This window comes from Notamacropus eugenii, chromosome 1 (genome assembly GCF_028372415.1).
Source record: "Notamacropus eugenii isolate mMacEug1 chromosome 1, mMacEug1.pri_v2, whole genome shotgun sequence".
Lineage (NCBI taxonomy): Eukaryota > Metazoa > Chordata > Mammalia > Diprotodontia > Macropodidae > Notamacropus > Notamacropus eugenii.
Window position 1 is genome coordinate 591,888,105 of NC_092872.1, and position 15,450 is coordinate 591,903,554.

The 15,450-nt window shown below is 39.7% G+C and overlaps 1 protein-coding gene across 1 annotated transcript in view; it reads left to right on the top strand.

Annotated features, from left to right (window-relative positions):
- The first annotated feature begins 1,249 nt into the window (after window positions 1-1,249).
- Window positions 1,250-15,450, top strand: part of PCSK2 (proprotein convertase subtilisin/kexin type 2) — a 318,578-nt gene continuing 304,377 nt past the window's right edge. Inside the window, exon 1 of the mRNA XM_072634512.1 lies at window positions 1,250-1,766. Within this exon, the coding sequence (XP_072490613.1) occupies window positions 1,587-1,766 (180 nt within the window). The 5' untranslated portion in view covers window positions 1,250-1,586. The remainder of the gene's footprint in view (window positions 1,767-15,450) is intronic.

The window sequence follows — 15,450 nt, forward strand, 5'->3', positions numbered from 1 at the left end:
TGTTTAAAAGAACCCCGATTGTACAGTCACTAATACTGTGTATCTGCTTCCTCCCACACCCGGTAAAAGAAGTCATGAAAGCAATTAGAACATTTAATGTGAGTGTACTCTCCCGTAACTGAGTGACTTAGTTTATTTTTGCCACTTTGGCTAAATTAGTATAAAGCCATAGGAAAAGGTTTGCAGTTGCTTCTGCCACAAACCTCCAGCGTGCCTCGCCTTCTTCCAGCCCCAAGGTAGATTGTGGCGTTGTCTGGTTGATCGTTCGCATTGACCTGGGCATCCCTGTCAAACCGGCCAATCTGAGGTCTGAGTAGACAGCCTAGGAGGCTTGTTGTCAGTCCCGCTCCTGAAGCCAAGTCTTTGTGTAAACATGTGGCATGAGGTTTCACTAACCAATGTTGTCTCGACCAAGTGGCTGCTCACAAGAGCAGAATTCCTCGGAAAGTCTAGTCTAGTAACCTAAATTGTTGAGCGGTGGAAGGAATCCGACTCTGACAACCTCCTCGTTGCCCCTGCTGTCCTCTACTGCTTCTTTCAAGGCATCCCCCGTTTCTGCTAGAAAGCGTCGCTCTGTGTAGACAGGGAGAACGCCGACAGCGAGCCCCTCACCCAAGCACGAGTGTCTTAATCCATGCAAAGTATGGGTTTTTGCCAACCCCCTTATCTATCAGTCATAGGAAAGGCAGGAAGCTTTATTTCAGGGTATTTGCCGAAAGTATCAGGTTCGGGGGCAGGAACAACTACAAGGCAAGAAGGAATCGGTTTGCATTAGGTCTCGTTATAAAGAAGGAAAAGGGGTCGGTTTTTTATTTGTTTTGTTTTGCTTTGCTTTGCTGGGGTAGAGGAGGGAAGGAAGGGGTAGAAAGGGAAAGAGAGTCTAGTCCCTCAGTCCTCCAGGTTCCTATGAGAGCTACACGCACCGTAATTCCCTCTCTCGGTGCTTCAGATTTACACCAACAATGACATCATGCAGATAGCTGATTACAGTTAGGGGGATTTTCCTTGCCTTGCTCTACTCCTAGGGTTGAGAAATGGAGGAATTCTCCAGGGTGCTGAAACAGAGGGGGAGGGCCAGCTCGGAATCCAACTCTTCCTCCGCCCCCCAACCCCCCGGGAGGCGGGTCAAAGCCTAGCTAGAGGGAGGAGTGGGGCGGGGCTTTCACCTCTCTGCTCTGGGATTGGCCTTTGGCGGATGTCACGTCACGGGGCTGGTGCTCTCCTCTGGTCACTGTTGAATTCTAGATGAGGAGGAGCTGAAAATGCAGATTTAGCATCAAGTACAGCCACACTCGCTCTCCTTCCCCCCTCTCATATACACACTCACATACCCTCTAAGGAGCTGGACCATCTGATTTACACGACTTCCCATTCCCCCAACATCCGAAATCCTGGAGGAAAATACACTCTGATTTTGTTGCCTTCCAAGCTCCCTAGGATCAACCTCTTCCACCCCACCCCCAAGTCTTTTCTTCTAAACTATTTTTTTTTTATTTCCACCCTCTTAGATCCGCTCCACCCTAGCCATCACCCACTCCACCTTATCTATCCGCCACCTCTTTGCACTTTTCACACCCCCAAGAAAGATGCAGGGTGGACGTGTTTCACCCCAGTGGAAGGCTGCTGTGGTCTTGCTCTGTATTATGATTTTTGCATCTGCCGAGAGACCTGTCTTTACTAATCAGTTTTTGGTTGAGTTGCACACGGGGGGAGAGGAAGAAGCCCGTCAAGTTGCTGCAGAACACGGCTTTAGTGGTGTCAGAAAGGTAAGCTCTTCGGTTGCATTTCGCTTACATATATATATTTTTTTAAACAGGGGCATACCCTACGCATCTTCATTGCAGATTTACAAGTTCTCTCTCTCTCTCTCTCTCTCTCTCTCTCTCTCTCTCTCTCTCTCTCTCTCTCTCTCTCTCTCTCTCTCTCTCTCCCCCTCCCTCCCTCTCTCTCTTGCAGATATTGTGTTGTCAGCTCTTTAAATACGACAGTCTCTTCCTTAATCTTATTCACTGGTTATGTAATTAATACGCCCTTCAGATACTACTAAGGTCACGGATTTTTAATTTTTAATTTTGCTTGAGTTGAAGAAAACGGGGCAGGAGTGGGGGTTATACCTTTTAAAAACACACCACGCACCTTGACTGATGTCTTAGGTAGCAAGTTACTAAAACTGACTAGGGGAAAAGGGATAGCTTTGAACGGCGTTACGGTTTGCTTCTTCTTAACAGATGTTTCCAGCTGTCTCCACCCCCGCCCCCCCAACCATACACACGAACACACACACAAAGAAAAAAATCCCCGCCCCCACAGAAACAGAAGGCTTTAGCAGTTTAGGCGCTCTGCGATTCGTGTCTGTCCCTCTTGGACTCTGCGAAGGGCTTCCCCACCGGGTGTCAGTACTTACCTACTCATTACGGAGTATGTTCTTACTGTACTCTCAGCTCTAAAACCCGAGACTGACAGACAAGACCCTAAACTGAACAGGGATCCCCACTCCAAAGTCAGGGACTGACCTCAAGGGCATTAATTGCCAGCCTCTCACTAACTGTTACGGTTAAATTGTTCTCCAGCCTATCTCGCTGGAGTTTTCATCTCATTACTGGGGGAACCGGTAGTATTACGATTGAGGGATGCCCTTGTGCCCATTTATCTTGGGGTGCTGGAGCAGGTAGGGTAAAGACCACACCTCTTCGCATGTACACTTTTAAAAAGTTAGTTTAGTTAGTCTTGCATGAGGATTTTTGTCCACCTCTGGACAGCCCCGCGCCTTAAATAATTACTCTCCACCCTGGTGACTAGCTCCCTTGAAGTTGCACGAATTCCAAGCTGTTGCTGAGAGAACCCCAGGTAAAAGATACCAACTTGTTGGATTAGGGAAAGGGCAAGGGGAAGGGGACGCAGTGCAGGCTTGCTGACCTGCACCAGCTCCCAACGGGAACTGCCTTGTCAGGAACCCAACTTGTCCTCAAAAGACCTGGAACGGAGAGGAGAGGGAGGAGGGAGGGAAAGAGCAGCCCAGGCATGATAGGGAGGACCCAGAGGGAAGGGCACCTGGTCCTAACGCCATGGGAGCCTCCAGATACTTCACAGCTTTCTTCAAGACGGCAAATTAGCCAACTGCTCCTTATTAACCACCCCCTCAAAGTTTAACCCCAGCTCCACTGAGGCTGAATTAGAAAGAAAGGGAGGGTAGGACTCTTGATTCAAACTGGAGTTGAGAAAAAGGAGTGTCTGTTTCTGCTGTTTCTTCTTCTGGCTCATAGGTGTGTTAGAAATTTAAAAAAAAAACACCAGGAATCCAGGTGCTCCAGGATCTTGGACTTTGGGTAGAGAATGGCTACCTCCTTTCCTTCTCAACTTGTCTTGACCTCACCCGGGAAGCCTCAGTGACTGGTCTTTGACTGCCCTAGCCCCCACCTTTCCCTTCATTCTTTCTCCTCCTCCTTCTTCTCCTCTCTCTCTCTCTCTCTCTCTCTCTCTCTCTCTCTCTCTCTCTCTCTGTGAGCTCTTTTATTTTAAAAGCTATCAGTTTTCTTTCCCAAGAGAGAGTGAGGGAAGGAGAGTTGCTGTCCCTCCTGTCCTGAATGGGTTTAAGCTATGAAAACCTGTTGCTCTAGCAAAGATGTAGGCAGGAGTATGGGAGAGGGAATGGAAGCCCCCTTCCCAAAAGATGTTAGTGTACTTAGGATATCCTTCTCAATTATTCTATTCAATTCAAACAGCAACTTTTTCACCACTAGATTTGTGTAGTCACCTCCAGACTTATCATCAGTAACTTCCCTTTGAAATTATCTTCTATCTATTTTCTGTACATCTTGTATGCACATATTTTTTTCATATTGTTTCTCCCTCCCCATTAGAATATGAGCTCCTTGAGGGCAGGGATTGTGTTTTTGTTGTTGAATGGACTAGTAGCTGTATAGAGGAACTTCCCAGCCTTGTGGAGCATAGTTGCCCATTCAGCCACTCCTTCATCAAATATTTATTACATGTGCCTACTCTGTTCAAGGCACCATCCCAGGCAATGGCTATTCAAAGAAGAGAGATGACTCAGACTGTTTTCAAGGGAGGTTCCACTCTTATTATGGATAGGAAGGGTGTGGGTGTGTAGGGGAAAGACAGAGACCAAGACAGAGACATACACAAAAACAGAAACAGAGAGGGAAAGAGAAAAAGGGAGAGGCAGACATAAAGAGACAGGCACACAGACAGAGAAGGAGAGAGACAGATTGAGAGACAGGCACACAGAGACAGAGGAAGCAGAGACACAGAGTGGAGAAATAATACAAGACAAAGTAGAGCAAAAGAGAGATCTATAAAAGGCTATTTAGAGAAATTTAGAGAGGAAGAGATCTCTTTCAACTTCAAGAATCATAGAAGGCTTCAGAGAAGAGATGACATCCAAACCTGGCCTTAAAAGCAAAGAAGAATTTCAGTCAGCAAAGATTTAGAGGTTGGATTTTCCAGGCATGGAAGAAAGTTTTCAGTAATGCCACAAACAACTGAGATAAGCCTGGAAAGAACAAAACACAGCTCAGTTCTTCCTCCCTTCATTTGAATCCTTGCGGTTATGTTGCAAATGAACCTGATCCTCTTAGAAGAACCTTACCTTACTTCCTGAGAACTTGAAAACAACCCACTCCTTCTCATCCTGCTTGATATTTGTGTAATCCTCCCACAAATCCTTGGGAAAGAATCTAACCAAGGTTCTGAAGACCTTCCTTTCCTTTTTATAACATTCTTTGGGTACTGGTTCAACCTTGCTCTGGCACATACTGATTGACTCAATTTCTTTTACCCATGATATATTTTCTAAATAACATCCGAAGAGTAATTTGTGTGAAATGCAGAAGTTCTGTGTCTCCAGCTTTATAATCCAGTAGCAGTTCTCCAAGCCAGTGTCTTGAAACCCATTGCTGCTGGAGTCCTTGAGATCTTGCAGCTCTGTTTATTGACCACCTGAAGAGAAGTGGAATGAATGCTATAACAGACAAGAGTCTCATTCCCATTTCTGCTACCAAATAGATATGTGACTCTGAGCAGTCCTTTCTTGGGCTTATTTTCACATATCTAATTCAAAGCGGCTTGACTAGAGGACCCATATCCATGGTCCCTTTCAGATCTAAAATGCCATCTACACTAGGCAAAATTTTGGTAAGGAAGAGCTTGCCTTTGGAAGGGAGTGTGGGGCAATGGAGAGAGCACTAGTTTAGTGGCAGAGAATGTAGGCTCAAGTCTTGGATCTGCTACTTACTTGAGCAAGTTTCTTTGGGCAAGTGATTTACGTTCTCTGGATCTGTTTTATTATCTACAACATTGGGGAATTGGACTTAGCTTTGAAGTCCTCTAAGTTCCCTTCCAACTCTAAAACTATGATTTTTTTTTTCATTAAAAGAGGTCATCTAGGTCTCAGCCTACCCCAATTTCTCTGCAAAACTAGGTAAAGCAACAACTTGACACCATATTAAGATAACTGTCTGGCAAAGTAAATGACAAATGTGCTCTATATAGATATAGATAGATAGATAGATAGATAGATAGATAGATAGATAGATAGATAGATATTATCAATTATTCTCACCTTACCTACCACTATAGGTTCTCCTCCTTTGCTTTCAAAATTAAATTTTTCATAGAAATCCTATGAACTCATGCACACTGGGGTACAAATAACTAAGATCAATCAAATTATTAATTATGATATAATTATAAAATAATGTCAATACTCATTATAAGCAAACTCTCTTGAGGTATTTAACATTTTCATAAGAGACAAAGCTTCGATTCAAAGGAACTGCCTCCTCTAATAATGGAATTTCAGGTTTCTGGGATTGACTAAGGGGATTTCTTGGTGCCTACTCAAGTAACCTTACAAAAGTAGAGGTGGATCCCTGGAGGACACCTGGTCTGGTGTTACTACCCAAAGTAGAGATGACACTAAATTCCCCATAGCAGTCTTTGCAAACAGATGAAAAATTGAAAATAAATCCAACCAAGGGAAATGATGGTTTGGACTCCTGTGTGTTACCTGGAGAAAAACCCTCAAGAGGCAGCTTAGTGACACAGCATATAAGACTACTAGGCCTGGAATCAGGATAACTGAGTTCAAATCCAATCTGATCCACTTATTAACTTCATGACCTTGGATAAGTCATTTAACCTTTCCCTGCCTTAAATTTCTCAACTGTAAATTAGTATTATAATAAGACCTACCTCTCAAGGTTGTTGTGAGGATCAAATGAGATAGTATTTGTAAAGCACTTAGCATGGTGCCCAGAACAAAGTAGATACTGAATAAATGCTTGTACCTTTCCCCTTTTGCAGCTCACTTGGGACTCCAGCCACCAACAATCATCCTGTAATTTTTCAGACCTTTTCTTGGTCAAATGCATTTGCCACCTACCTATACTTGAGCTTTCTCCAATCTTAGAAACATATTAATCACTCTTGCAATTTTTGACACTATGCTTTGCCTGTTCTATTCCTGCTTCCTAAAATATTCTCCCTCTTTTCCTCCACCAGTTAATATTCTATTCATCCTTGAAAGCCCAACAAGTTTCATAAAATATTCAATAATAATAGTTGACATAAAGCACTTTGAAGTTTTGTAGTTTGTTTTTTTGTTTGAGATTGTTCTTTGTTGTAGTTGTCAGTTTTTTGACACTTAGGTCTCCCTGTCTCTCCCAGGCTAATAGTAGACCCTTCTGTGGATTAGAATGGAAGCTTTGCCCTCCTCCATTTCCATCCTGGGCTATTTTACCCTTCCTTGGGCAGCCTCCTCCAAAGCCCATCCTGTTGGTACTTGACTAGTCCAGGCACCCAACTGGCTAAGCCCACTGTAACTCAGGACTCCAAAGCTCAAGAGATCCACCAGCTTCAGTATCTCCAGCAGGAAGGATTAAAGGGCAGCTAGGTACCATAGTGGATAGAGGACCAAGACTAGAATCAAGAAGACATGAGTACAAATCTGGTCTCAGATACTTACTAGCTTTATGACCCTGGGCAAGTCACCTAATCCTGCTTGTTTCGGTTTCCTTATCTATAAAATAAACTAGAGAAGCAAACCACTACATTATCTTTGCCAAGAAAATCCCAAATGGGGTCAAAAAGAGTAGGTCACCACTGAACTAACTGAAAACAGTGATAAGATTATTGTGATAATCAAATGAGATAACATATGTAAAACATTGTGTGCACCTCAAATACTATACAAATGCTAGCTATAATAATAATAATAATAAATGTTGCTGTTGTTATTATTATCTCTGCAATATTATATGTACCTCCCAGATCCCTCCAAAATCGGTCCTTTCACTCTTAGACCACATGGCTCTAGGCACAGTACACATTCGGTAAATATTTGTTTATCATGATGATGAATATGTGTAACAATTGTATGGCATTAACCTAGCAAAGGAATGGCTCTCTTTTCTCCGTTCTTTAAAATACATATTTATTTCAGATTCATGACTTTATGTTTTCTTAAGTGACATCCTAAATCTAAGGTTCTGATAAAGAATTTGGAGCTGGGTAAAGGGTTAAATTTTCAATATAAATATTTATAACTTGAAAGGCAGCAAACGATGCAAATCAGGACTTGATTTATTGTTTTGTTAGTTATCTAGACAAGAAGGTGATGGAGAAAATGTTAATAATACAGATTAAACAAAAAGAAGTATGCTGTGCATTTTCAGAGATATTGTTATTAAATATTTACCAGCACACTGCTGGTTTGAGATTTTCTGGCATATTGTACTGGGAAGTTTAATGGCCCCTTCCTGAATGAGAATTTCTTAAAATCAGATTCGCTACTTTAATAGTTTTCTATCTCTGGAAGAATCCTATATCTCTTTAATCTTAAATCATGCTCTGCCCCACCCCCCCAACTTCTTACCATATCATCAGAATGGAAAATGTTTAGGATTCAACACTGCCATGCTTTCCCCAAGCTTGGGACCCACAAAACTTTCTTGTGGTCATGACCAATCTGGTCCAAACCTATCCAATTCAACTCAACAAGTGTTTTTTAAAAAAAAACCCTAAATTCTAGTCAACAAGCATTTAGTAAGTACCTGTCATATGCCAAGCACTGTGGTAAGTGCTAGGGATACAAAGAAAGGTAAAACAATAACAAAAACACAATTCCTGTTGTCAAGAAGCTTACAGTCTACTGGTAGAGACACAAGCAACGAGCCATATACAAACAAGACACACCATATATAGAATAAATAAAGTTCGAGACTTTGTGCTAAGTCTTAAGGCTACAAAGACAAAATGAAACAAAGTCTTGGTCCTCAAGGAGTCCAGAATCTACTGGGGTGAGGATCCCTCTTTATACAGAACAGTAAAGTATGATACAGTTTAAAGATGGAAGGACCACTAGTAATGCCAACAATCAGGAAAACTTTCCTGTAGGGGATGGTGCCAGAGACTATGAGCCTTAAAAGAAGATATATCCTAGGGAGTAAAGTGAGAAGAGAGTAGATATCAAACATGTGGCACATCTATTCCAAAGCACAGAGAAAGATGGAAGCATGCTAAGTTCAGGAAATGTCAAGCTGGCCATTTGGAACAGTGAGCTTCTTCAGATTACGAATTGGGAGGAACCAGAATTCTGAAGGTGGATCTTAAAGTCTGGAGCTGCAGAGTTCATTGACTATTATAAATATCCAAATAACCTACAATGGGCCGATGAAGGAAGACCCTCTCTGCATCCAGAGAAAGAACTGATAAATAAAAGTATGTATAGGATGATTTTACATATATATATGTACATATGTATGTACAATGTGTATACATGTATGTACATATATGTGTGCACATTTGTTTCTAATGATAGCCATGGGAAGGGAGAAGAAGAAAAGAGAGGGTGGAGAAATAAAGTTCCATGATAACTTTATGATATATTTCAAAGGAATTGCAAGTTATACGTAATAGATTTGCAGTTTCATGTGCAATTATCTTTTTTTCTATTGTACTATGTTATGGAAGTGACTTTCATTTCTTAAATCCAGAATAAAATAAGTAAGTAAGTAAGCAAATAATAAATAAATAAACGAATGGATGAGTGGATGAATAAATAAATAAGTAAATAAGTTAATAAGAAAACTATAAATTAAAAAGAAAGAAAGGCTACTGTACAGGGGAGCAGAAGAGTGGCACTTATTCCTGAGCCAATATTTAAACTTTGGTTATGTCAGCTTCACAGTAAATAAGGTGACAATGACAGCTCTTTAGCTGTCCAACCCAAGGGAGTATTGAAAATAGTAATGAGCTTGTGAATCACTTCTCAAGGAGAAAAAAAAGTAAGAAAGAAGATCCCTGTAAAAATTCAAGGCAGCTGAAAAGGTTGAAATTTTCAAAGTACAAGTACACATCATTTGGTTTCTGTGGGATTTTTCCTTCTAAATATTATTTTCAAAATTTCTTGGTATATCTTTAGAAAGGTTTTTATCTAAACTGATGCAATAGGTTACAAAATCATATTGAATTTATTAACTTTTTGTGAATGTTGTAGACCAGGGTAGACTAGTGGGAAGAAGACTAGTGTGGGAAGCAGGAGATGTGATCTAGTCTGGGCTCTGCCATTACTTACTTGTGTGACCTTGAGCAGATCAAACAAACTACCTCAAACTTAAGTTTCTTTATCTGTAACGGGATGGGTGTGGACTACATTATCTCTAAGGTTTCTTCTAACTCTAAAAATCTTAGATTCTATAAAGACGTAGGACTTTAAATTTTTTTTGAAAAGGGTGTTATGAGAACTTTATGTTTAATTCTGTAAGTTGAATAAATCAATAGTAGAATACCAGACAGAGTTAAAAAAAAAAAAGAATTCTAATCCTGATCAATCACTATCCCTAACAACCATCCCTTCATTTCCATACTTTCCATTCCCACAAGACCACCATATTCTAAGACCTCATCATCTCATGCCTGCAATATTGTAATAGTCCCCTAACAGATGTCACTTAACCCCTAGTTCTCCTTACTCTAGTGTATTCTACACACTCCTTTCAATCACCTTCCTAAAATATAAGTTTTCCTGTATCACATGAAGTTCAAAAACTGTCCCTTATTACTAATCATCAAATAAAACCCCTTGACCTGAAATAACACATGTTCACCTTTAATAGTCTTTCAGATTGAGTTTAAAAGCTTCCCAGAGGAGAGAAAACAGTTTCTCCCTTACTGATGCATACCAGTAACTTGTCTATAAGTTGAAATTTTATTTTTTATTTGTTTTTTTTTAAATTTATTTAAGTTTTCAACATTCATTTCCACAAAATTTTCAGTTTCAAATCTCTCCCCTCCTCCCACCCCAAAACACCTTGCATTCTGATTGCCCCTTCCACCATTGTATAAGTGGAAATTTTAGAGCACTGAGAGGTCAAGAAACTTGCCCACAGTCCCTTAACTAGTGTGTGTTAGAAGAGGAATTTGAACCCAGGACTTCCTAAGTCTAAGGTCAGGCCTCTACACTGGCCTTGCATTTCTATCATGGGAGAGCATTAATTTACACAAAGGATTCCTGTTTTATTCTCAACTTTTTCTCACATGGTACAATGAAAAAAACACATCATTGATGGTCTGAGAACCTGGGTTACAATTCCAATTATGTCACTTGCCATTCATTGGACCTTGAGAATGTTCTTTAGTCTCTGTGGGCCTCAGTTTCCTCATCTATAAAAGGAGAGCATAGGACTAATGATGATTTAGATCTGTTCCAACCAGTAGTGTGCTAGAGTCAGCTTGAAGAAGCTGATTGTTAATTTTTCAGTGTAAACACTGACATACCTAAACTCAGCAAATGCTACAAATAAGACTTGATTTATTACTTTTTCGATTTCTAAATTTAGTAAAGAAAGTGGAGATTAATAATGTAGATTAAGCATAAAGATATGTAATATATACATTTTTTCCCTCAAAAAACCAGTTGTTAAACATTTACCAGCACACCTGTGCTTCCATCTATAAATCCAGGATCCTAAGAGCTTATGACTGGTATGCTTTACTCTCATTGAGTTATAATCTATAGGATCACAGCCTTGATTTTGTGACACTTCAGGATACATACATATCTGTGTGTATATTTACCTCAAGGGGTGCATCTTAAAAACCAAATTATTTTAGTTCACTTCAATGTAAAAATAAGTGTGTAATGCAGCACTTTAGGGGATTGGATACAAAATCAAATTATAGTTAGCAATTTAAACATGCTTAGGAATCATTTTATATAATTATAATAACTAATATTTCTATAGCTCTTTAAGGTTTACAAGGCATTTTACAGGTATTGTTTCATTTGATTTTACAACCACCCTGCAAAGTAGGTGCTATCATTATCTTCATTTTACAGAGGAGGAAACTGAGGCTGAAAGAAATTAAGTTATTTGCCCAGGGTCACATAACCCTTAAGTGTCTAAAGGAGGATTCATATGTGGGCCAGACTCCAGGTCAACTACACCACTTAATTGTCTCAGTGTGCAGGTGATGAAAATAGATTCAAGGCTGGAAAAATTGCATTTGCAGAACTATCAGGACATTTTCTTTGGTCTTTCAATTTAAATAGAATACCCGTGATGGTAATTGTGTTGCTAGTTAATGAAAGAACAAATTCCCAGGAATGTATTTTTGTTAGCCTAGCAATTACATATTCAGAACATAGAATTTTATTCTTCTTTTGGTCAAAAGCTCAAGTGGGAATGGGTTCCCAAGGCACTCTTCAAAGATCTCCCAGATGTGGGATCATCTTGTCCAAATCAAGACTTCTGTACCTGAGAAACAACAGTGTGTAGACTATCTTCTATGTCTCCAGGAAGATCGGTAGCTAAGAAGTCCATGGGGAGTTTTAGCCATGGAGTCTGAGGGGGGAGGGAAGTTTACTGCCATAGCAGCCAACAGAAAACAGGAAGAGCTTTACTTTCCACACATCTAAATGCTGAGACCTGCTATTGATACGTTGTTCATCTTTCCAGGCCTAGGTCAAACTCCATCTCCTCCCTAAAGGCTTCTCTGGCCGTTTCATACTCTATGTACCACACCACAAAACCTCCTTTATTCGTTGAATCATTCATTTATTTGACCTCAGAGAGACTGTGTGATATAGTAAATACAGTGTTGTACTTGTCCTCAGGAAGAACTGGCTTTGAATTCTGCCTCAGAAATTTATTAGATGTTAATGCTTGTTGCTTTGACTTGGTATCTAGATCTTTTGATTCTGGCTTTGTGATCCCTGGCAAACTTCTTTGAACCTTGTTTTTCTTATCTATGAAATGGGGGTAATAATTAGAATTCCCCTCATTGTGTTGATGTGAGATTCACCAGAAATAATGAATGTAAAGCACTTTACCAACCTTGGGGAATATGCCTGTATTTACATTGATATAGGAAGTCCCAGAGGAGAAATTCCCTTAACTGATGCAGGTCATCCATCACCTTTACAGTTTATAGTCTGAGAGAGCTGCCTAGAGCACTAAGAGTTAATTGAGTTGCTTATGGTCACAAAGCCAGAATCAGATAAATAGAGTGAATGAAATAAATCAAGCCAACAAACATTGATGAAATGCCTACTAGGTACCAGACAATGTGTTGAGTGGTAGGGTTTTGTTTTTTTTTTACATGACAACTTTATTATAAATTTAAAAGGAATAACAGGTTGTATATAATAGATTTGCAATTTCATGTGCAATCATCTTGTTATTGTACATCTTTTTTTATTATACTATGTTATGGAAATGTTTGTTTTACTCCATAAATTAAAAATAAAATAAATTTTTAAAACTCAAAAAGGTTAAAAAAAATAGTCTCTGCTTTCAAGAAGCTTATTATCTAATAGAGGAAACAACCTGTGAACAACTATCTAGAACCAAGCTATATTGTATAAGAATCCATAAAAGTTCTAGACATTGTACTAAACGCTGAGGTCATTGGAGACAGCCAATGAAAATACCAGGAATTAGGAGAAAGATTGTCAAGTTTGAGGAACAGAAAGTCTTTGTCACTCTGTAAGAAATGACCATCTAACCAAGAATTCCACCTGGCCATAAATGAATTTAGAAAAAAAAGATTCTTATTTCATGTTATTATCTGACAGGTGGCTTGGCCTTAGCCTCTTGTAAAAAAAAGCCAGGCACAAGCACACCTTAAAATAATTACAAAAGCCCTTTAAGAATTCATCCATATTCGAATTTCCTACCTTGCTCTCTATTGGTCAGCATTCCCAGGGTTCACTAAACCCCACCCCTTGATTATATCTTCTCATTTCCACATTTCAATTCCCCCCTTCCTTCTCATCTTCATTTTTCTTTATACTTAAGTAAAGGAAAGACCAAAAATGCTGTTAGTCTCCTCCTCATTTTTCTGTATCAGATAGCATGAGAAAGGTTTTTCCTCAATTTCTAAGAGAACTGAGTTTGAAGATTGGAACCCAGGATATCAGTGATAAAAGTCCCTTTATCTAAGACCCAGTCTGAGTTAATGGAACTCATCCTCATCCTTTGTGAATGTGACCTGGCCTGGCAGTTCTTTTGGTACACAGTAAAAGGCCTTCTCAGAGCAAAGAAAAGTAATGCATATGCTGATTTTCAGGCAGGCATCATCCGCCACTGCCTTCTATAAGCCTCTGACGTTAACCACCGGTATGAATTGTAATTTTTGTGGAAACAAAATTCAATCATATCTTACCACTGGATTACTCAGTGTGCAACACAGGTGAATTAGGTTTAAAAAGACTAGAAAAGTAAGGAGGGGTCAGAGGATGAAAGGCTTTTAAACTCAGAGGATTTTTTTATTTCATCCTGGAGGTGATAGGGAGATCCTGGAGTTGATTGACTAGAGGAGTGACTGACACAGATTTGTGCTTTAGAAAGATCACTCTGAGAGCTGAGTGGAAGATGGACTAAAGTAGTGTCAAGAGTGAAATTTAACAAAAGGGTAAACCAAGGCAATTCCCCATACAAGATGTCATTTATTAACAGGGGCATGAGCCCTGCTAATAAAGGATGGGTGTCTCAGTAGAACTTCTGAGAGACAAAGTTCCCAGCATGATCAATCCATTAGGTTATCAATAACCAATAGATTGGGTTATTGGCAGCTCTTGATGACCAAAGACCCTGAGCAAGGTCTGATAGGATCTTTTATAACAATTAGCAAGATAACAGAGAAAAATTTTGACCAATATAGGTATGCCTTCTTCTGATTGGCTATCAATGACATAGTCAGGATTGAGATTATAAATTTGGTCCTCCCTTGACAAAGGCAAGACAATCCCAATTGAGAGATATTTTAATGAGGATGTTGGGAAAGAATTCTCAACTCCTCCCAATGACTTTCTCATGAGGGAAGAGGCAGACAGGACTAATCCTTAGGTGAAAGAATTAGTCTGTAGCTAAGTAAAGTGGGTTGGCCTTCAGAAGTGGTTAATTATGCTCCTCTCTGACATTTAAGAAATGCTAGTTGCTTTATGAGGGCTGGCTGCCTCTAGCAATCTTGACCTCTAGCAATCTTGACTGGAAAAAAACAAACACCCCAATCAGGATCTCTTCAACTTGGTGTTGCTCTGGTAGATCAGGTTAAACCCAACTTTGATGAAAATAAAAGCAAAGACAAGTGACATGTTCCCTGGGGAAAGTCTAGCTCAAGCTGACTTCTCTGCTTACAGGGTAAACAAAAGCAAAGGTCCCATTTGGGAGGGATCCAACCCAAGCTGGGTAATGAGCAGATGTCTTGGGGGCTAGGAGTAATCACATGGCTAAATCATGCCCTCCAGAAACTACCTGCCCTTCAGGAAGTGGGGTCTGTCAAAATAAGGAAAAGGATGGATCACAGAGAAATATTGGTTATTAAATAATGCAGCACAGTATTCATTTTCCTCAGTGGGAAGAGAGGGACATGTTCAGTTTGGGACATATAAAGTTTAAGACATCCAGTTCTAGATATTCCATAAGCAGTTAGAGTTGAGTCTAGTGGTCAGGAGAGAGGTTATGGCTAGACAAATAGATCTGAGAATAATCTATATAGAGATGACAATCGAATCTCTAGGAGTTAATGAGGTCATCAAGCAAAATAAAAGAGAAAGAAAAGAGAAGAGGACCCAGGGACAGAGTCTTGGGGTCAGAATTAACAGAATTAATCTACCAAATGATCCTTAACAGTGGTCAGAAAGATGGAAAAAGAACCAAGAACCTATAGAGAAGAAAGTATATATGTACATATGTATATGAGTGTGTGTATACATCTATACACACATATAATATATAGTATGTATATATGTCTAGATATATAGATAGATATACAAAATACAAGTTTTCATATAACAAATGTAAAGCTCTTTGCCAACCTAGAATAGCTATATAAGTGTTAGCTATGGTTATTGTCATTTATTATTATAATCATCCTTATGTGTCAGAAGCAAACCTTGAACACCTCTTCCTGGCTCAAAACCACCTG